This window comes from Engraulis encrasicolus, chromosome 8 (genome assembly GCF_034702125.1).
Source record: "Engraulis encrasicolus isolate BLACKSEA-1 chromosome 8, IST_EnEncr_1.0, whole genome shotgun sequence".
In the NCBI taxonomy this organism is placed as follows: domain Eukaryota; kingdom Metazoa; phylum Chordata; class Actinopteri; order Clupeiformes; family Engraulidae; genus Engraulis; species Engraulis encrasicolus.
Window position 1 is genome coordinate 39,228,960 of NC_085864.1, and position 18,156 is coordinate 39,247,115.

The following is an 18,156-nucleotide window of genomic DNA, read 5'->3' on the forward strand; positions in this document are numbered from 1 at the left end:
GATGAACTAGTTTGCAAAATGTGTTGTGCATGGGAGCCCAGATCTGTTCACGCCGAGTTCAGGATGACAGGCTGGGAACTAAAGCATGATGCTAAGATATTTTTCAAGTTTCAGTCGGGGCCGAGGTAGTTTGGGTACTGTTTTATCACCTTGTTAATAAAACAAAATGTAATCGGCGCTTTGGTAGTAATCATATGATGTCATTCATTGTTATGTTAGCGCCGTCCGTCACCAAATAACAGGAGCCAGTTACGGCAACAGCTGCTTATAAACACTCCAACTGAATAGTGTTAGCGATTGCTTAGCACTTTTATTTGTAACTTGAACTCACAGTTGGAATAGTATCATTTTGTGCTGTATGCACATTTTGCATAAGTGACATTGTTTTTTGATTGCTTTGTGAATCCATCCTGTAAAATTGCCTCTTTGGCTGTAGCAAGTTAGCTAAACATGCTAGGTTACGACAGAACTTGCTCATTTAAACTGAGGGAGGCACAGAGAGGAGTGCTGCCTTTGTTTACATCGCTGCCTGCGTGCATGTGAGATAGAGGCACTTGATCTGATTGGATCAGCACGAGTTTCACATTGACCCATTAAGTGCCGGGAAACAGCAAGTAGTGGTGGCTATAATACGAATTAAATACAAATTAAACAGCTTATAATCATGCATTGATTGATTGCAGGCAACAATAAAATAAGATAATAATGAATAACAATTAATTAGGGATGCACGATGTATCTGCCTTTAACATTGGCATCGGCGGATATTTGACATTTTCAGCATATCGGACATCGGACCGATGGATAAAACTGGGCCGATGTTAACGTCGATGTTTTAGTCCACTTGCGAGTTGTGTAGTGTTGGGGCAAGGGAGGGGAGCGGATTTGACCATGCTTAATTTGTTTGGACATAATGACAGCCCTACAGCCGACATCTTACTTTCCTGCATTGTCATTGGATACTATACAATGCACATTCGGTCGCCACGGTAATGGCCGCCGCATTTCATTGGGAAAAAAAAAGATACTGAATACATCTGGCGTGTCATTGGGAGATAGCAAGATTGAGAGTAGGCGCTACACTGAAGTTCATATGTCGTTAGTGTGGTCATACTTCTCCGTATCGCAAGAAGATAAGAAGTACGTAAAATGCAACACTTGCCAGGTTCAGTTCAGGCGTGGTGGAGAGACGTCCAAGTCCTTCAACACCAGTAACTTAATCAGACACCTGAAATGCAAACATCCGCAAGTACATAAACAGTGAGAGGGAGCAAACGCTGCTAACGTTAGCCAGAAGTCAAAGCCACCAGCCGCGGCAGTTGAAAGCAGCAGGCCAATTCAACAACTGTTTGAGAAAAGCAAAAAGTTCGACAAGGACGGCGGAAAGGCCAAGGCAATCACGAGAAAGGTAATGGAGATGATTGTGCTGGACGATCAGCCGTTTTCAATTGTGGAGGACCGAGGTTTTCGGCAGCTGATAGAGCACATAGAGCCCCGCTATAGCCTACCGAGCCGTCACTACTTCACTGACGTTTCCCTGCCAGGCTTACAAGATATCGTGGCCAAACACATCCATAATATGTTGGATAGTGTTACAGATGTCAGCTTCACGACTGACATCTGGAGCTCGGAAGTCTCCCACATGAGCATGTTGAGCCTTACAGCTCAATGGATAGATACAAACTTTAAAAGGAAGAGAGCTGTGCTGCATGAGTGTGACTGCATGAGCTGTGCTGCACAAGAGTTTAGTGGATCGCATACAGGGGCAGCCATCGCCAGGGCATTTGAGGACATGCTTTCCCAGTGGAAAATTGATAAAGACAGTGTGCATGTTGTGCTGCGAGACAACGCAAGAAATATGATAAAGGCGATGGAGGAGTGCGGCGTCAGAAGCCTGGGCCGCATGGCTCATACATTGCAATTAGCAGTGCACGATTGGGGTGTTGAGCCAGTGCAGCATCGCCGACAGTGTGGCTATAGGGAGAAAAATTGTCGGACACTTCCGTCACTCTCAGCTGGCCACCTCCCGACTGAGAGACATACAGCGCGAATTGGGGATGAAGGTGAAGATGCTGCAGCAAGATGTCAGCACGAGATGGAACAGCACATATTATATGTTGCAAAGCCTCATCGAACATAAGTGCGCACTTGGCGTGTATACCACAGAACACAACCTGCCCGCTTGTTTGAGCGCACACCAGTGGGGCCTCGTAGAGAACATAACCACACTTCTCGCTCCTTTTGAACAACTGACGGGAGAGATGAGCTCACACCAGGCTACCACTGCGGACGTCATCCCCTCTGTTGTGGCCCTAAAGCGCCTGATGGGCAAGACAGCGGACACCGACAGTGGAGTGGGCACCGCTAAGAACACTCTTCTTGAAGCGGTGAGCGCACGATTTGAGAGCGCGTTCTCCGAGCCCCTCTACTGCCTGGCCACTATCCTTGATCCCAGATACAAGGACCGCTATTTTGACGCGGCCACTAAGCGTCAGGCTGTACTCATGCTCCAGGAGAAGATCGACACAATGATGCCCAACGATAGCGCGACACCGGACACAGAGCCGCAAACGAAGGGAAAAAAAGCCAACGAGGGTGGAAGGTCGCTGCTGAAAATGTACGACGAAATCCTGGAGGAGAACGCTACCGTGGTTGAGCAGACTGACATGACAAGCCACACACCAAGCCAAAACCATATCTTTTATTTAAATTTGGAAGCCTAATAAAATATCCTTTGAGTTGTTTTTAATAAATGTGCTGTATATTCTATAGAGTCTTCACTATTCATGGCCTTGCTTTTATTATGTCATGTAGGCCTAGTCCAAAATAGTGTGAAGACATTTTAAATGAAGTCTCAGTTAACTCACTGCTGGTATTTTATTAGACCTACATAGTAATATACTTGTCTTGTCTTTTATATTCCTGTAGGTGCATGGCTATCTGAGCGAGGCACCCATCCCCAGAAATGAGAGTCCACTGCAGTATTGGAAAAGCAACACGTCTCGCTTCCCTGCTCTGGCCAACGCACCACGCAAGTACCTTTCAGCCCCATGTACAAGTGTCGACAGCGAACGTCTGTTCTCTGCTGCATCACACGTTGTTGATGAGAAGAGAAACAGGATCCACTGTGAGAAAGCAGAAATGCTTCTCTTTGTAAAAAAAAAACCTCCCTTTGCTGATGAAGTAGGCCTCTCTCTCTCTCACACACACACACACACATATACACATCTGTACCATCAAAACATAAAACCTTCAGCACATGATTTCAAATGTTAAAGGTGCATTGCATTAGATATTTAGTAGATTATTTCCAGAATGCATGTTACCCATTCACTAATGTCACCTTTTTCATGACTACTACTTACCACCACCAACAAATTCTAAGTATTATGCAGTAAAGTAAAACTGCACTTTTCATAAATGAAAATTGAATTTCCAGAAATAGACAGTCTTAGCTGGAAAAATGAATGTACTTTGGCCATATTAGTGAATATTAATGTATGTACCTACTCTGGCCACCTCCTACACAGTGCACCTTTAAATTACAGTATATACATAAAGTACATAAAGTATATACACAACAAATACCTCTTAATGTATGTCCTCTACAAGTCTTCTGTTGTCCAGTCTTGCACTTTAAATGTCTGTATGAGCACTGTCTATGTCCATACTGTCTTAAGTCCATGTATAAGTACTGTCTATGTCTATACTGTCTATGTCCTTACCTTAATTAGTCTATGTGTGTATGGGAAAGCAAGAAATGTAATTTCAAATTCTTTGTATGACCAGTGCATGTAAAGAAATTGACAATAAAACCTACAATAAAACAATATATTGTATGTTGTTTAAATGTATGTTTCGAAATGTTATTCTATTGTTCTCAAATACAGAACAGACACATATTTGTGCACACACATAGTCGCACAGAGAAACACTCAAACTCACTCACTCACTCACTCACTCACTCACTCACACACACACACTCACACACTCACACACACACACACTCACACACACACACACACTCACACACTCACACACTCACACACACACACACACACACACACACACACACACACACACACACACACACACACACACACACACACACTAACACCTCTCTCTCAACCTTTCTGTCACACATATGTACACACCTGAACTATCTAAACATGAAAAGCTTCAGCACATGTTATTAGACATGTTTATATAGACATGTTATTATGGTTATGATTTTTTATTAGTTCTGATATGTATCTGGCTATAAATGTCCAAAGATTGGACTTGGCAAGGCAGTTACTTTCACTGTTTTTTATATGAACTTACGGTTCTCATTCTTACGTATTGGTTCTGGTATGGTTTTTAGACTTGGCAGTGCCTTTCATTGTTTGTCTTCCATTTTATTATCTAATGTTTCTCACAGGGAGTTGAAAATAAAGGAAGACATTTGAAAGCGCAGTTTGCATAATGGTCAGTCTGTATTAAATGTTATTATCTCCCTTTAAAAAAAAAAAAAAACATCGGTATCGGTTAATATCGGTTATCGGCCAAAACCGTAATATAAATATCGGATATCGGTATCGGCCAAAAATTTCAACATCGTGCATCCCTACAATTAATATAAGCTTAATTATTAACCATGTACATGCGGATAATTTATACACTGACACAATAATATTTATGCAATTTGTGTTACCTTTTCTTACATTGCCTCTTGAAAATATTGGAAATAAATCATGAACCACCAGACAGCTTTTGCCTCCCTTGTGTATTTGTTACATTGAACCGGTCATCACACAATAGGCTGTCACCGCTAATGTGCGGCCCGGCCCCTTGTTTATTTTCTTGTATTCTGCCCTCACTAAAAAAAGTTTGGACACCCCTGGCATACATAATATTTCTACTAGGCCTATCTATATGAATATTAAGAGTGTAAATAGAACATGTTACTTGTAATTAATAAAATACATATGTTATGGATAAATAAATGAAAAAGAATATTGTTTATATACCGGTAGACCTAAATTTTTAGCATGCCAATTAAGGATAATATGATAGCATATCGGCCCCAAAAATCGGCCCAAAAAATCGGCTAGTCACATCGGCCATCGGCTGACTCTGACCTCTAAATATCGGCATCGGCATCGGCCATAGAAAAACCCATATCGGTCGGTCTCTAGTAGTGCATTTTTTGACAATGACAATGTACTACTATTATACAAGTCATGGGTAAAATCTTATGTAGCCTTATTTCTCAAAATATAAATGGCTGAAATATAGGCCCAGGCCTACAGTTTCTCCATGCGCCAATGTCATACTGTAGTCATTGTTTTGCCGTTTTGCATTTACGCTGCAAGAATACACCCCCCCCCCCAAAAAAAAAGGCCCGTGTGAGAAGACCCCCCCCCCCCCCCCCCCCGGACAAAATAAACCCCGGCTGCCCCCATAGTTTCCAAAATTTCTGTGGGACACATTGGGTGTTGATCTCCAGCTTGGTGAAAGTTGAATACTATTTCCTACTAGCCAAGTCTTATCAGCACATGCTTTTGCGAACCTTTATTAGATCTTAGGACCTTTTCTTTTTAGGTCTTCCCACATACACTATAGTCTCATTTGTCACTGCCAGTATTTGGCATGTGTCATGTAGAATACTGTACAGCAACCGTGTCTATTTTTGGGGGCCTAAATGGTCATGGATGATGTCGCTTGGATTGTCGTAAAGATAGAAGTAGAATCATTCACTTTGCCTTTCACACATAAGCTCAATTGAAAATGCATAGCACCAATTACTCATTCAATGATTTATCCCTGGTTATCCCTGGTTGGTTCACCGTTGGTCCCTTGATAAGATTTTCCTCAATTCAAAACATAGCAAGAATACAAACTAAAAAAATAAGGTTCTGTTTTTCTGGCTAGATGAACTTTGACAAACACTGTAAAAAATATGGTATGTGCTTGAACTAATAAATGAAAAGTAGATTTAAAAAGTAGGCAGAGCTTTAAATTGTGGCCTGAAAAAATCCCTCTGTTGAAAACCCTCTTTGCCTCCGCAGTACAAAAAAGGAACTTCACATTTCCAATTAATATCTTAAAGGTGCTCTGTGTAGGATGGTGGCCAGAGTAGGTATTGCAACTATGCTGCTCCTTGAAACTGTGCTACCTATCGCCAAATATGAATATTTGCTTAATAATTATATTTACTAGTATGACCAAAGTGCAGTAAGTATTGGAGCTAAACATTTCTACTTTTGGAAATTCATAATGGCGGACAATGGAGCAATTTCACAACAAATATTTGGAATTTGATGGTGGTGGTAAGTATTTGTGAAAAAGCTAGCAATTGTGATTCTGGAAAATACTTAAAAGAATGTAAAAGAGCACATATTGTATTATGCACCTGCTTGTTTTCTCAAATTTAATATATTCAAGACATCCAGAATTAGGGATGCACCGAAACACATTTTTTCACTTCCGATCCGATCTCGATATCTAAATTTTGGATATCTGCCGATAACGATACTACTCCGATCCAATACCAAAATCACATATATGCATGGGTTTCAACTTGAGGTAGGCCCAAGCAGAAAGAAGAACAGGAAACCAATTAATAAGCAAAAAGTAACAAGTAAAAAAGTAACAATCCCATCCTGAAAACTAATATGCAATTGTTATGATTTCAAATTAGCATTGCACCTGACTCAATGTCTGTATCAGGAAAATTCAGATATTTTGGGAAAATTCCGATCCGATCCGATCTTTGAAATATGTTGATATCTGAACCCGATACCGATACACCGATACCGATATCCCATCATGATCCAGAATGCGGTCCAGTGACAAGCATGTGAGGAAGATATGTAGATGAATGTTATATTGTTGGCACTGTCTGCTTGTGTGATTCCGGACATCCAGAATGCAGTGCGGCAGTCCAATAACAGGAGTGTATGTGATATAATGTGTGAAGGTGGATCAATAGTATGTTTACTGAATGTGTTAACACGTGTCTGCTTCAGGACATAAGAAACGCAGTGCGGTCGTCCAAAAAGAAGTACGTGAAGCTGGAAAAGCCTCCGACCTGCCAGCGCCTCCTAGAGGACAGCAGGAGGTATCGCCTCACCAGCGACCCAGAGGGGGACATCGAGCCAGCGGTACGTATGGGACAGTATGTACTGTATGTGTGGGTGTGCATGAACACTGTGGTTAAAGCGCCATCAAAAGGTAAATACGTAGAAATGACTCTGCTAAAATATTTTTTTAATGAATATGTGTGTGTGTGTGCGTGTTTGTGTGTGTGTGTGTGTGTGTGTGCGTGTTTGTGTGTGTGTGTGTGTGTGTGTGTGTGTTTGTGTGCGTGTGTGTTCTGCACTTCCAGGACTTCCAGTTCACGGTGGAGGTGGTGAAGATGAAGGGCTACTTTGAGGTGTTCTTTGAGCAGCCTCCGCCCTTCAAGCTCTCCCTGATGGAGGTGGACTCAGAACAGCCCCTCTGGACAGCAACCATCAGGGAAGGTCAGGACCTTAGGAACCATAAATATGAACTGTCTATACAAAGTGTGATATTAGCATCCATTTTTCAAGATTCGTCTTTAGTTTCAATTGAGTAGAGTATACAGTGATATTTGATAATTCTTCATTACATTTATTGCAGTCCTTTTCAAATCTTCCAAATATCTTAAAAATATATATTTTTTTACTATGCATCTGTTTATGTCAAATACATCTGTATGTCACCAGTATCTGCTGTAAGTGTGATTTGTGGCTAAGTGCATGCAGTGTGTCTGTGCCTGAGTCATACTGGCATCATACAAATGCGTATACAAAAGCGTATTTATTTCACGCAAGTGCATTGCGTGTTGAGGTGTGATGCCTTTGCAAATGAAGTCATGCTCCTCAACACCATGGAAAAGCACTTTTGTCATGTGACAAGGTTTGCACAGTTTTCCTGGCGTGCCTGCAAATTTCTGTGGCCTGTGCCCTGACCAAAACCATGTCTAACACTAACCTGTCAGTAAAGCAACATTTCTGCTGCTTTACTTTTGCCAGGAACAGCAAAACAAGTAAGGGAATGGCAAAACTCTGACGAAATCGTACCCTGACCAAAACCATGCCTAAACTTAACCTGTCACAGGGCGTTTTGGAACACAAGTTAACATGCAAAGACGTGATGCACAAACGCGTTTGACTGTTGTCGACATGTTGTCTTAACACTCATGGCATGATCATATGTTGGCTAGAGTGCATGTTCTCATGTGTTAATATTCACTGCCCTCAGGTGACTGTGTTGACAATATTGAGGAGAAACCAAGGAGGAGAGCCGAGAGTAAGTAGTACACATCTTCTCTTCACATTGGATGGGATATTATTTGCGGGAAACACAATAGGCGAAAAAATAGGGTGATTTTGAAATGCTGATGTAAAATGTGATGAATGTGTATGTTGCTAGAACGGAAACGGAGTACCAGCACATCAGAGGAGGAGATATCCAACAAGAGGCCTCATTGGGCAGACGAGTCAGGTGATAAGTTTTCTATTTTAAAAAATATATTTTTGGGGTTTTTGTGCCTTTATCGATAGGAAAGTGGAAATTATGGCAGGACATCAGTGTGAGGAGAGAGATGGGGAATGATCGGCCAATGTCCCCGGCCGGAATAGAACCCGGGTGGCCGGTGTAGTAGCCCAGTGCCCTACCGCTAGGCCACGGCAGGGCCTTCTATTTTAAAAAATATATAAATCAAAACAAATCAAAACAAATTTTTTGAAAGGCGTTTCTGTAAGCAACTACGCATAAAGTTATTGGTCATCTTGAAAGCGAAATTCACTTCTACATCTAACCCATCACCCATGTGAGCAGGGAACAGTTGCACCTGCAGCTATTAGCCATGTATTAAGTTACACGAGTTCCCCATGAAATGCCACCAAATCAACAAGACATCTTGAAAGTGAAAATCATGGCCCTGCTGTAGCCAAACAGTAGGGCACTCGTCTACCATGCAGCTGACCCGGGTTCAATTCCCAGCCCGGGTCCTTTGCCGGCCCTTCCCTGTCTCTCTCTCCTCACTCGCTTCCTGTCACCACCTTCACTGTCCTATCATAAATAAAGACCAAAAAAAGAAGTTAAATAAAAAAAGAAAGTGAAAGTCATTTCTACATTTAGCCAATCATTCACGGGAGCAGGGAACAGCTGCAACTCCTCTCTCCTCTCCTCTCCTCTCCTCTCCTCTCCTCTCCTCTCCTCTCCTTCCACCTCTCCTCTTCTCTCCTCTCCTCTCCTCTCCTCTCCTCCCCCTGCTCTCCTCTCCTCTCCTCTCTTCTCCTCTCCTCTCCTCCCCTCCTCTCCTCCCCTGCTCTCCTCTCCTCTCCTCTCCTCTTCTCTCCTCCCCGTGCTCTCCTCCCCCCCCCTGCTCTCCTCTCATCTCCTCCCCCTGCTCTCCTCTCCTCTCCTCTCCTCTCCTCTCCTCTCCTCTCCTCTCCTCTCCTCTCCTTTTCTCTCCTCTCCTCTCCTCTCCTCTCCTCTTCTCTCCTCCCCCTGCTCTCCTATCCTCTCCTCCCCCTGCTCTCCTCTCCTCTCCTCTCCTCCCCCTGCTCTCCCCTCCTCTCTCTCTCTCTCTCTCTCTCTCTCTACTGCTGCTCTCTTTCAGCCCAACTAATCTGTAACAGTTTCCATTTATTTTCCGCACTTTCTTATCCATTCTTGCATGTATATGACCATAGATGGCGTGAGGCCAGATCGGGTGACTACCACTACTACAAGCGCAGTGGAGGTGACCAGCAAGCAGTTGATGAAGCTGGCCAAGCTCATGGGCAAGGAGTGGAAAGTGGTGGGCATCGGCTACCTGGGAATGTCCACGCAGGAGCTGGACAAGATCCAGTCCTCGGAGGAGGACACCACCATGCAGCGCTTCCGCATGCTGGACCTGTGGAGGATGAAGAACAAGGGCAAGGCCGGACTCAGGGAGCTGCGCAACTGTCTGGATGAGGACGACGTGCCCAATGAAGTCAGAGACTGCCTGGAAGGTGAGGCCATGGGTGGATGGAGTGTGTGTTGTGCGTTTGTGTTTCAGAATTGAACAGAATTGAAAAGAATAGTTACACAGTAACTATCAGGGGAAGTCTTGAGTGCAGTATGTGTGTTAAGTGTGTTTGCGCATACAGTATTGGTTTACCTGATACTTATGGGGATTTTAGGGGATTGTGTATTTCCAGTACATGCACACACATAGACTACACGTGCACACACACACACACACACACACACACACACACACACACACACACACACACACACACACACACACACACACACACACACACACACACACACACACACACACACACTGATGAAATTGTTTTGTGTTTGCTCTCTCAGATATGATGCAGGGCAACAGGTAAAGGAGAGGACGGCCATTTTGGAAGAGGGGACCACCTGCCTTGACCTTTGGAGCAAACCAAGGACCAAAACAAGCCCAATCTGGCCTTTGGGTCGGCCAGGGTGTGTGTGTGTGTGTGTGTGTGTGTGTGTGTGTGTGTGTGTGTGTGTGTGTGTGTGTGTGTGTGTGTGTGCATGTGTAAAATACAGTAGGGTCTTTGTACATAATTGAAGCTATGGACTGAATACTGTATGTTTCTCAAAGCTGACCTACTATGTGGGAAATATGTTTCAAGAGGTCCAGTTTCTCTCAAATAAGCGTATATGTGAAAGGACTGGAGTACTAGAAAAAAAATACTGTGTATGTACGTATGTGTATGGTGCTGAAGCTTATCCTGCCAGTTTAAGATATACCCGACTACAGTAGGGTGAAAATTGAGGGTTTTGTTTTACGTTTTTTTATACCTGTGTGTTTGTTTTTCTACCTGTACTTGATTTTTCTACCAAATATTTTTGTTGTTACGTTTTTTTGTTTGTTTCGTTTTTTTAATGGTTTACACCTGCTAAACTTGTTTTTTATTAGGTTATAGGCAAGCACTATAAAAATCAGCTAGTTCTAGTAACATAGGGTTGAAGTAGCACTTTCTTTAAAAGGAAGGAAACAAAACGTAGTCACATTTTAGATCCAGATGTTAAGGGTCAACAGTAGACCAAACAAACTCAGAGCGAAGACCTGACCCGAGCACATGACTACTTTCAGACAGACAGACAGACACTTGAGCACATCCACCCACTCCTCCATTCCTATTTGTTTGTCTGTCTCAATAGCCAGCTGATGGGAAATCAGGTCGTATAAACCAGGGCAATCAGACCGAATCTCAGGCACGACATGTGAACTTGAAGGGAGCATTAAGAGCCACTATAGCTGCCTGAACTGGACACCCAACAGTGGTAGGTGAAGGCAGGGAGTGGACAAGGCATTAAGGCTTAGGGAGGTGGGGGGTGGGGGGGGATTGGGGTGGGCAGGGTAGGGATTTTAGGGTACACTCTTAAGGGCCTCCGCATATCGCTTCCAACAAAATTCCGTCCCCCGCACACAATTTCACCACAGCAGAACATGGATAGTCAATGGGTGGCTCCGACAAAATAGAACTCGTCCCTAATCGCCAGCCGATGTCAGTGGGTGTGCAGGGTTGTATTGAAAACAATGGGATCAAACTTTTGCGGAGCAGTGCTCTGCACTTTGTCGGAGCCGGTGTGCAGAGGCCCTAAGGAGCATTCTGGGTAAGCAAGCTAAAAAAACATTATGTTGGAAATAAGTAGGAGTATGAACTTCACATGTGTATAACAGGGCATTAAAAGGCACAAGCTAATGTTTCAATATCAAGTCAATATATTTTTTGTTCATGTTTTATGTGTCTAAGGGAGTCCCACTGAATCAAGAAGTTTTTGTTTGTTATTATCTGGAAATCATGTTTACGTTTTCCTGCTGCCTTGAATAATGTAAATGGAAGCCCCCTGTGTTTGATTGTTTCAGTCGGTCAAACAAAAAAATGGTGACTCAGAAGTTTGTTGCAGTGAGAAACAGGGTCACTGATGTCAATTGAGCCGTGCTGATCATTCTTCTTCTGTGGAATTATGTTAGACATCTCAGACCAAGGTACTGTGCACTATATGAAAAATTTGACATTCTTCAGTTTGCTACTGTGGGGGAGCCTAAAAATTCTCTGAGGAAGCTGTGCTGTAGGTGACACATTTTTTTGTTGGAAGAACCCCAAGGTTTCTCAGAAAACTTTAAACTCCCAAAATTAAAGTAACTGTTAGAACATTTAGGTTCTTGTGTTCTCTGAGGGGTTCTTCAAAGAACAAATTTTTCACCTATAGGTTCTTCAGAGAACTTTATAAACGGTTCTCCCACATTGACAAACCTCAGGTTCTTTGGAGAACTTAATTTACAGCTTATGTGTGTCCATAAGGAATGCAATCAGAGTGTGGTCTGGCCACAACGGTGTAGGTCTCAGCTGAGTCCCAGAGATATGCTATAGCACAGTGGTTCCCAAACTTTTTTCCTTGCGCACCCCTTTGTACATTTCAATGTGGTTCGCGCACCCCCTAAGCGAATGTTTTGGTGTTCTTGTATTTAGCTTCAGTGCACAAATCATTGCACATTATGCAGAGTCATTTAGGAAATCATCATTTCCAATAGACTTGATGTTTCTTCAAGCATACAATGCACCATTAAAAAAAAAAAACGACTTAATTTTCATTAATGCTGTATAAAAACACACATATCGGCCATTTCTCAATTCAGCTCGCGCACCCCCTTGTGGCAGGCCACGCACCCCCAGGGGTGCACGCACCCCAGTTTGGGAAACCCTGCTGTAGCACATGACATTTCTGTGAATCACTGTCATTTGAAAATTACTCACTGTGGCCTTGCAGCTCTTCTGAACCACTAGGAAATTGAAATGACGTAGCACCAGATTTTTGACTGAATAAAATGTTCTTTTGTACAAAAAGAAGGTCTGCTTCAATTTTTTTTTGCAGAATAATAAATACTTTATTTCAAGGTCAGTATAAAATTTCATCACAAATATGAACCAACATCAATACCTAGAAGACAATAGCCTACTTCAGTTGACGAGGCAATAACATCACAATCCAAAGAACAAACCAATACCCATGCAAGTAATAAATAAATAAATAAATAATAAATACATCTAAATAAATAAGTGAAATAAATAAAATTCATAAATACATTCTGTCATGAACATTCATGAGAATTTACTGATTCACCAGCCTCCTTGGGCTGATGCTAAGAGTTAAAAAGCTTATGTAGTCAACTGTAGTTATATCGAGCTGCTTTGAAACAGGGAGTGTTGTGGGTCTTACACGTTGAGAACTTGGGAGTGTCCCATTTGTAACTAGATGGTAACTAGATTGTGTTTACCTTAACTGTCTAATGTCAGAAGTTGAGATGAGCATAACCAATGTGGTCTAACTTGGATTACCATCACATTACATTCTTAGCTCACTTAGCTCACAGTTTTATCCAAAGCAAGTGACTGGGATTTAGAGGGGAAATGGGGCTGCAGTCCCTGGAGCAAGAGGGGTTAGTGTAGGTGTCTTGCTCAAGGGCACTGCAGTCATTACCTACAGGTTAGGGTGGGATTCGAACCTGCCATCCTCTGATGTAACATCTCTCTGAGGTGAGGTGAATATTTTGAAGAACATCTTGATGGTTGTGTATGATAATGATGACGATAATGATGACGGGAAGGAGGAGGGATTGAAGGATGATAGTGGTGGTGATGATGATGATGATGATTATGGTGGTGGTTCCCCTCTGAGGAGGAAGGCTTATTTGCGGTGCTCTCCACTGGCTATGTAGCCGAGGGCCCGGTTGATGGTCACCGCCCGCAGCTGGAAGCCGTTCACCAGTTCACACAGGCACTTACGCCGCTCAAAGGCTTGCTCAGTGTCACACGGCTAATGGAGAAGAGAATGGGGAAAATAAAGATATTAAAATCAGCTATTATCATTACATGAGCAACTGGACTCAATTGTTCTTTTCATGGTCCTAATTAACATATTGCACTAGCAAGTACAGTAGAATGACATGCATTCAGTATAACAAGTGTGTGATGTGGAATTTTGTGTAGAAAGGTGTAGGCCCTATGTAAGCTGTGTGTAACAATTTAGAACTCACCTTTTCAAATGCTTGAGCGCTGTCTGAAGCTGGCCACTTGCAATGCTAAAGAAAAATATGACATTTACATTACACTTAGATGACATTTTTTTTATCCATATTCCATTCCATGGTAATGATGTCATGAAAACACATGGTCACAATTTGGAAATAGTAGCCTGAAATAAAACCTGAAAAAAGTTTGATATGCAACCCTTAGCTATCTTTTTTTCTTTTTAGTTGTGTCTGTGCCTGTGTGTCTGTGTGTTTATTTATGTAGCTACTTGACACCTGAATTTCCCCCTGGTGATCAATAAAGTTTCTCTACTCTAGTTTTTCCTCCAAAGATGAAACAGCTGTACAGGTATATCACAATCACATAACTAAATGAATAAATCACATAACTAAATGAATAGTAGGCTTAAGTAAAAACAGAAGTAAATGTAGGCCTACCTCCTGCATGTCAGCAGTGGCCTTCGCCACGTTGGAGATGTCAGGGTGTGGGTGTGGGAAATCCTGGAGCACCGTCTTGTAGTATTCCATGTCAGCTTTGATGTTAACCACACAGTCGGTCTGTAAACAAGCCAACACACAACCAAGGAAGATAAGTGAGTGAAACCATTTTAAGCCTGTGATTTCATAGAGCTTGTGATTTAATGGTAGGCCTATGTGGTTGTTGATACATTCATGATGTAATGATGAATAAGTCAAGTCAATTCAAATGTAATGGCACCTACCTCATTGAATGATGTTTTTTGACTGCCCAAGCAAGTTACACCCTGGGGAGAAAAAAAAGGTTTTATCAGACCACTGACTATACCCTAATAATTACCATACTACCAAACTGCTGTGGCCCATTAAGAAATCCCTTTGTTTACTGCCCAAATTATATTGTCAGAGGAAGCTCGTTAGGCCTTCTGCATTATCAGAAAGTTTAAATTTAAATGATCTTACCGATATAGGAGCACAGGCTGACACTGTTGAAGTTTTATAGGGCGCGTTCCCACTGAGGTCGGAGCAGTTGAATCCATTGAACATCCCAGTCTGAAAGGTACATAATTGTAAGCAGTAAGCACGCCGTGCGTAAAAGGGCTACACGAGAAGTGGTGAGCGAGGCGTATTTGTCTGGTGAACGTCTAGGCGAGGGCGTCTACTTACATTGTTCAGAAGTGCAGTGATATTGGATAACACGACTTTCGCTTGTTTGCTACACTTGTGTACATCAAAGTCCCCAAGTAGTGCTTGGGAAGTGGAGGTAGTGATCGGTAGAGCTTGGGCACTGCGCCAGAGAAGCGCAACCAGCATCAAGGATACCGTGCCTGCATGCCAAAACACATGGAACAAAAGCATTTTTACTTTAATTCAGATACAGTTACAATAGAAGATGAAACAATATCCATCCATGACATTACTGAATATATATAGATAAATGAATAAAGAAAAAATATGTTTAAATCACAGGTGCACGATTCCATTCACAAACGTAGCTGAGGAAAAAAAAATAGGCCTACTTACAGAATACAACGTTCGAGCGCATCTTGACTTCTGTGTGTCTTTCTTTCTTGAAAACAAAGTGTGAGGATACTACCATGATTGGGACAGGCCATTATTATATAGGTAGCGGAATCCTACCCACACCATCATATGGGGTTTCCCTCCGCGAGTGCTTTCAAAATCGACCAATCAACTCCAACTCGAGTTTCCTCATGTTTGTATGCACTGCGAGTGAAACTGGAAATCACGTCGGCCAAACATCTTTCGTTCTTACTCGTACAGGGAATCCAACTCTTTTTGTAAATACGTTAACCTAAATAAACGTTTTATTTTCAAAGGGCTACATTCTCATCAACTTCAAAATGGATCATTATAGATCTTTGTTAATTCACAAATTACGACATAAAATAAACTCCAGGCGCCTTGGCGAAGCGACCTGTCTTTCCTTTGCACTGAACTATGCACGTTACTCCGTGCAATGGCGCCTTTTAATATTTAAGCTTTATACAAATAATGTATACTCTCTGGCTCAATATAAACAATAGGCTATATTATAAATAGTGCATCGACGTTTTGCAACGAGATCTCATTGTATCCCCATTTGTTTACCTTGGGGGAGGTAGAGATCAGTAGCCACCTAGTGGAGCCCGGTCTAAACTACTGAAGCAAATCCATTGTGTATCCACTCATGTGAGGTGGTCAACTTAAAGTTTAAAAAAGAAAAAAGAAAATCATTATATTAATCTGTGGACACTCCTAAAGTCTGCAAATGTCTCTCTTCCTGTGTGCTTGTGTGTGTGCGTGCGCGTTTGCGCGCCCGCGCACTTATGTGTTTCTGAATAGTCTCTTGATTTGGGGTATAGGCAGCTGCCTCCCTGTACTAATCACCTACTGCAGTGCAGAGTTAAACTCTTCTTGGTAATGTTGAGGATCACCAAATAAATTGTACCCCTCAGTGTGAATGCCACCACTCTATATGTTCTCGGGTTGCTGGCAAATAGACCCCAAGGAGGACTATCTGTGAAAGTAAAATTTACAGAAACAAATACCCACTCACCTACACTGGGCAATAATACGCCTACTAATAGTATGTCCTACAGTTGGTTTATGATGAATGGATTGAAGAACATGTGTAGTAGCCTACTACAGGTACACAGATACATACAGATCGATGCAGTATGTACACAGACAGTAGATAGTTGATCCCGTTTAGGTATACAGCATTGATAATTAAGGTATACACAGTATCACGCTCCATTTGGGAAATATACTGTGACGATGCAATGTCTTATTTGGGACGTGCTGCACCGTGATAACCTCTGATCTGACATCATTTGGTTCACTTGACTCACCAGGGCAGTGGGTGGCAGTGTAACCAATGAAAGCGGTGAGCGAAACTACCTCCTATTGCTGTGGTTGCAAGCTGAGAGGGGAAACGTGTGTCCGACAGCCTGTGTGTGTGCGTGTGTGTGTGTGTGTGTGTGTGTGTGTGTGTGTGTGTGTGTGTGTGTGTGCGTGTGTGTGTGTGTGTGCTTGTTTATGAGTGTGTGTCAGTCCATTAGTCTGACCTCTCATTAGTCCAACAATTGACTGCTGACTACGTATTGGTCTTTAAAAAAAGAAACCCATTATATTAAAACTATGCCCAAACCAAAACAGTTCCTAACCTTTACTGTAAGTAAAGGCATGTTTAAAAAAAAAAAAAAAAAAAAGACATGCCTTCATGTACCCCAGTAGCCTGAGCATCACGCACATCTGTCGGACTAATGAGATGTCGGACCAATGGGATTCTTGTTATGCTCCTCTATAGCTTGTTGTCGGATTAATAGGCTGTCCCCCACATGTGTGTGTGTGTGTGTGTGTGTGTGTGTGTGTGTGTGTGTACTGAGAGGTAGTACCTGATCTAAGGTGCTTCAAAGTAGCTTCCTAGCTTTGATACCAGAAAGGTTTTTGAGAACTATGTTGTGCAAATTTACTCTTTAATTGAACTGGTTCAAAATCCTGCCCCAAGAACAAAATAAAAAAAAACTGTACAGTTAATGATCAGTTCAGTCAATTTAACAGCTCCTCTGTTATAACCACACATAATTTATTCTATAGCCTACCTTGAATGGTCTCCGGTTGTGGTCATCATTGATACTGTATGCATGTGGCATTCAATATAACTGATAGTAACTATGCATTACCGATATTTCACTTGTATAACAGTGATTCACAATTTCCTTAAACATGAACTAGTGTCAATGTTAATGTCTTTACTCTACACACTTCACAAAGACATTACACCTTGGTGTGATGTGTTGAGTTTATATTGGGAACAATACAATCTTCAATTATCTTATTATTGTAAATTGTAATTGTAAATTGTAAGTTCATAAAAGTTATTGGGGACATAGGCTGTTGCCCCCCAATGATCTATTTTTATGTTGTCCTATCACCCAGAACGGAACAGCGTACTTTCATAATGTTTAGTATATTAGACTACCTGAATAAAACACGAGTATATCCCCTGCAACTTTCCCTTTCAGTTGCACGTCTCTAATATTCACAAGAATGAGTAATATTTGGGATTTTTTAACCTGAGTGAAATATGGAAATGTTAACCAGTGAAA

At 42.1% G+C, this 18,156-nt stretch overlaps 1 protein-coding gene across 1 annotated transcript in view; it reads left to right on the forward strand.

The window, feature by feature from the left end:
• The window catches only part of si:dkeyp-97b10.3 (uncharacterized), a 30,296-nt gene extending 19,760 nt beyond the window's left edge, over window positions 1-10,536 (forward strand). The window contains exons 9-14 of the mRNA XM_063204607.1: window positions 7,011-7,145; window positions 7,370-7,505; window positions 8,269-8,316; window positions 8,440-8,511; window positions 9,708-10,010; window positions 10,363-10,536. Coding sequence (XP_063060677.1) covers window positions 7,011-7,145; window positions 7,370-7,505; window positions 8,269-8,316; window positions 8,440-8,511; window positions 9,708-10,010; window positions 10,363-10,385 — 717 coding nt within the window. The 3' untranslated portion in view covers window positions 10,386-10,536. The remainder of the gene's footprint in view (window positions 1-7,010; window positions 7,146-7,369; window positions 7,506-8,268; window positions 8,317-8,439; window positions 8,512-9,707; window positions 10,011-10,362) is intronic.
• Window positions 10,537-18,156: the final 7,620 nt, after the last annotated feature.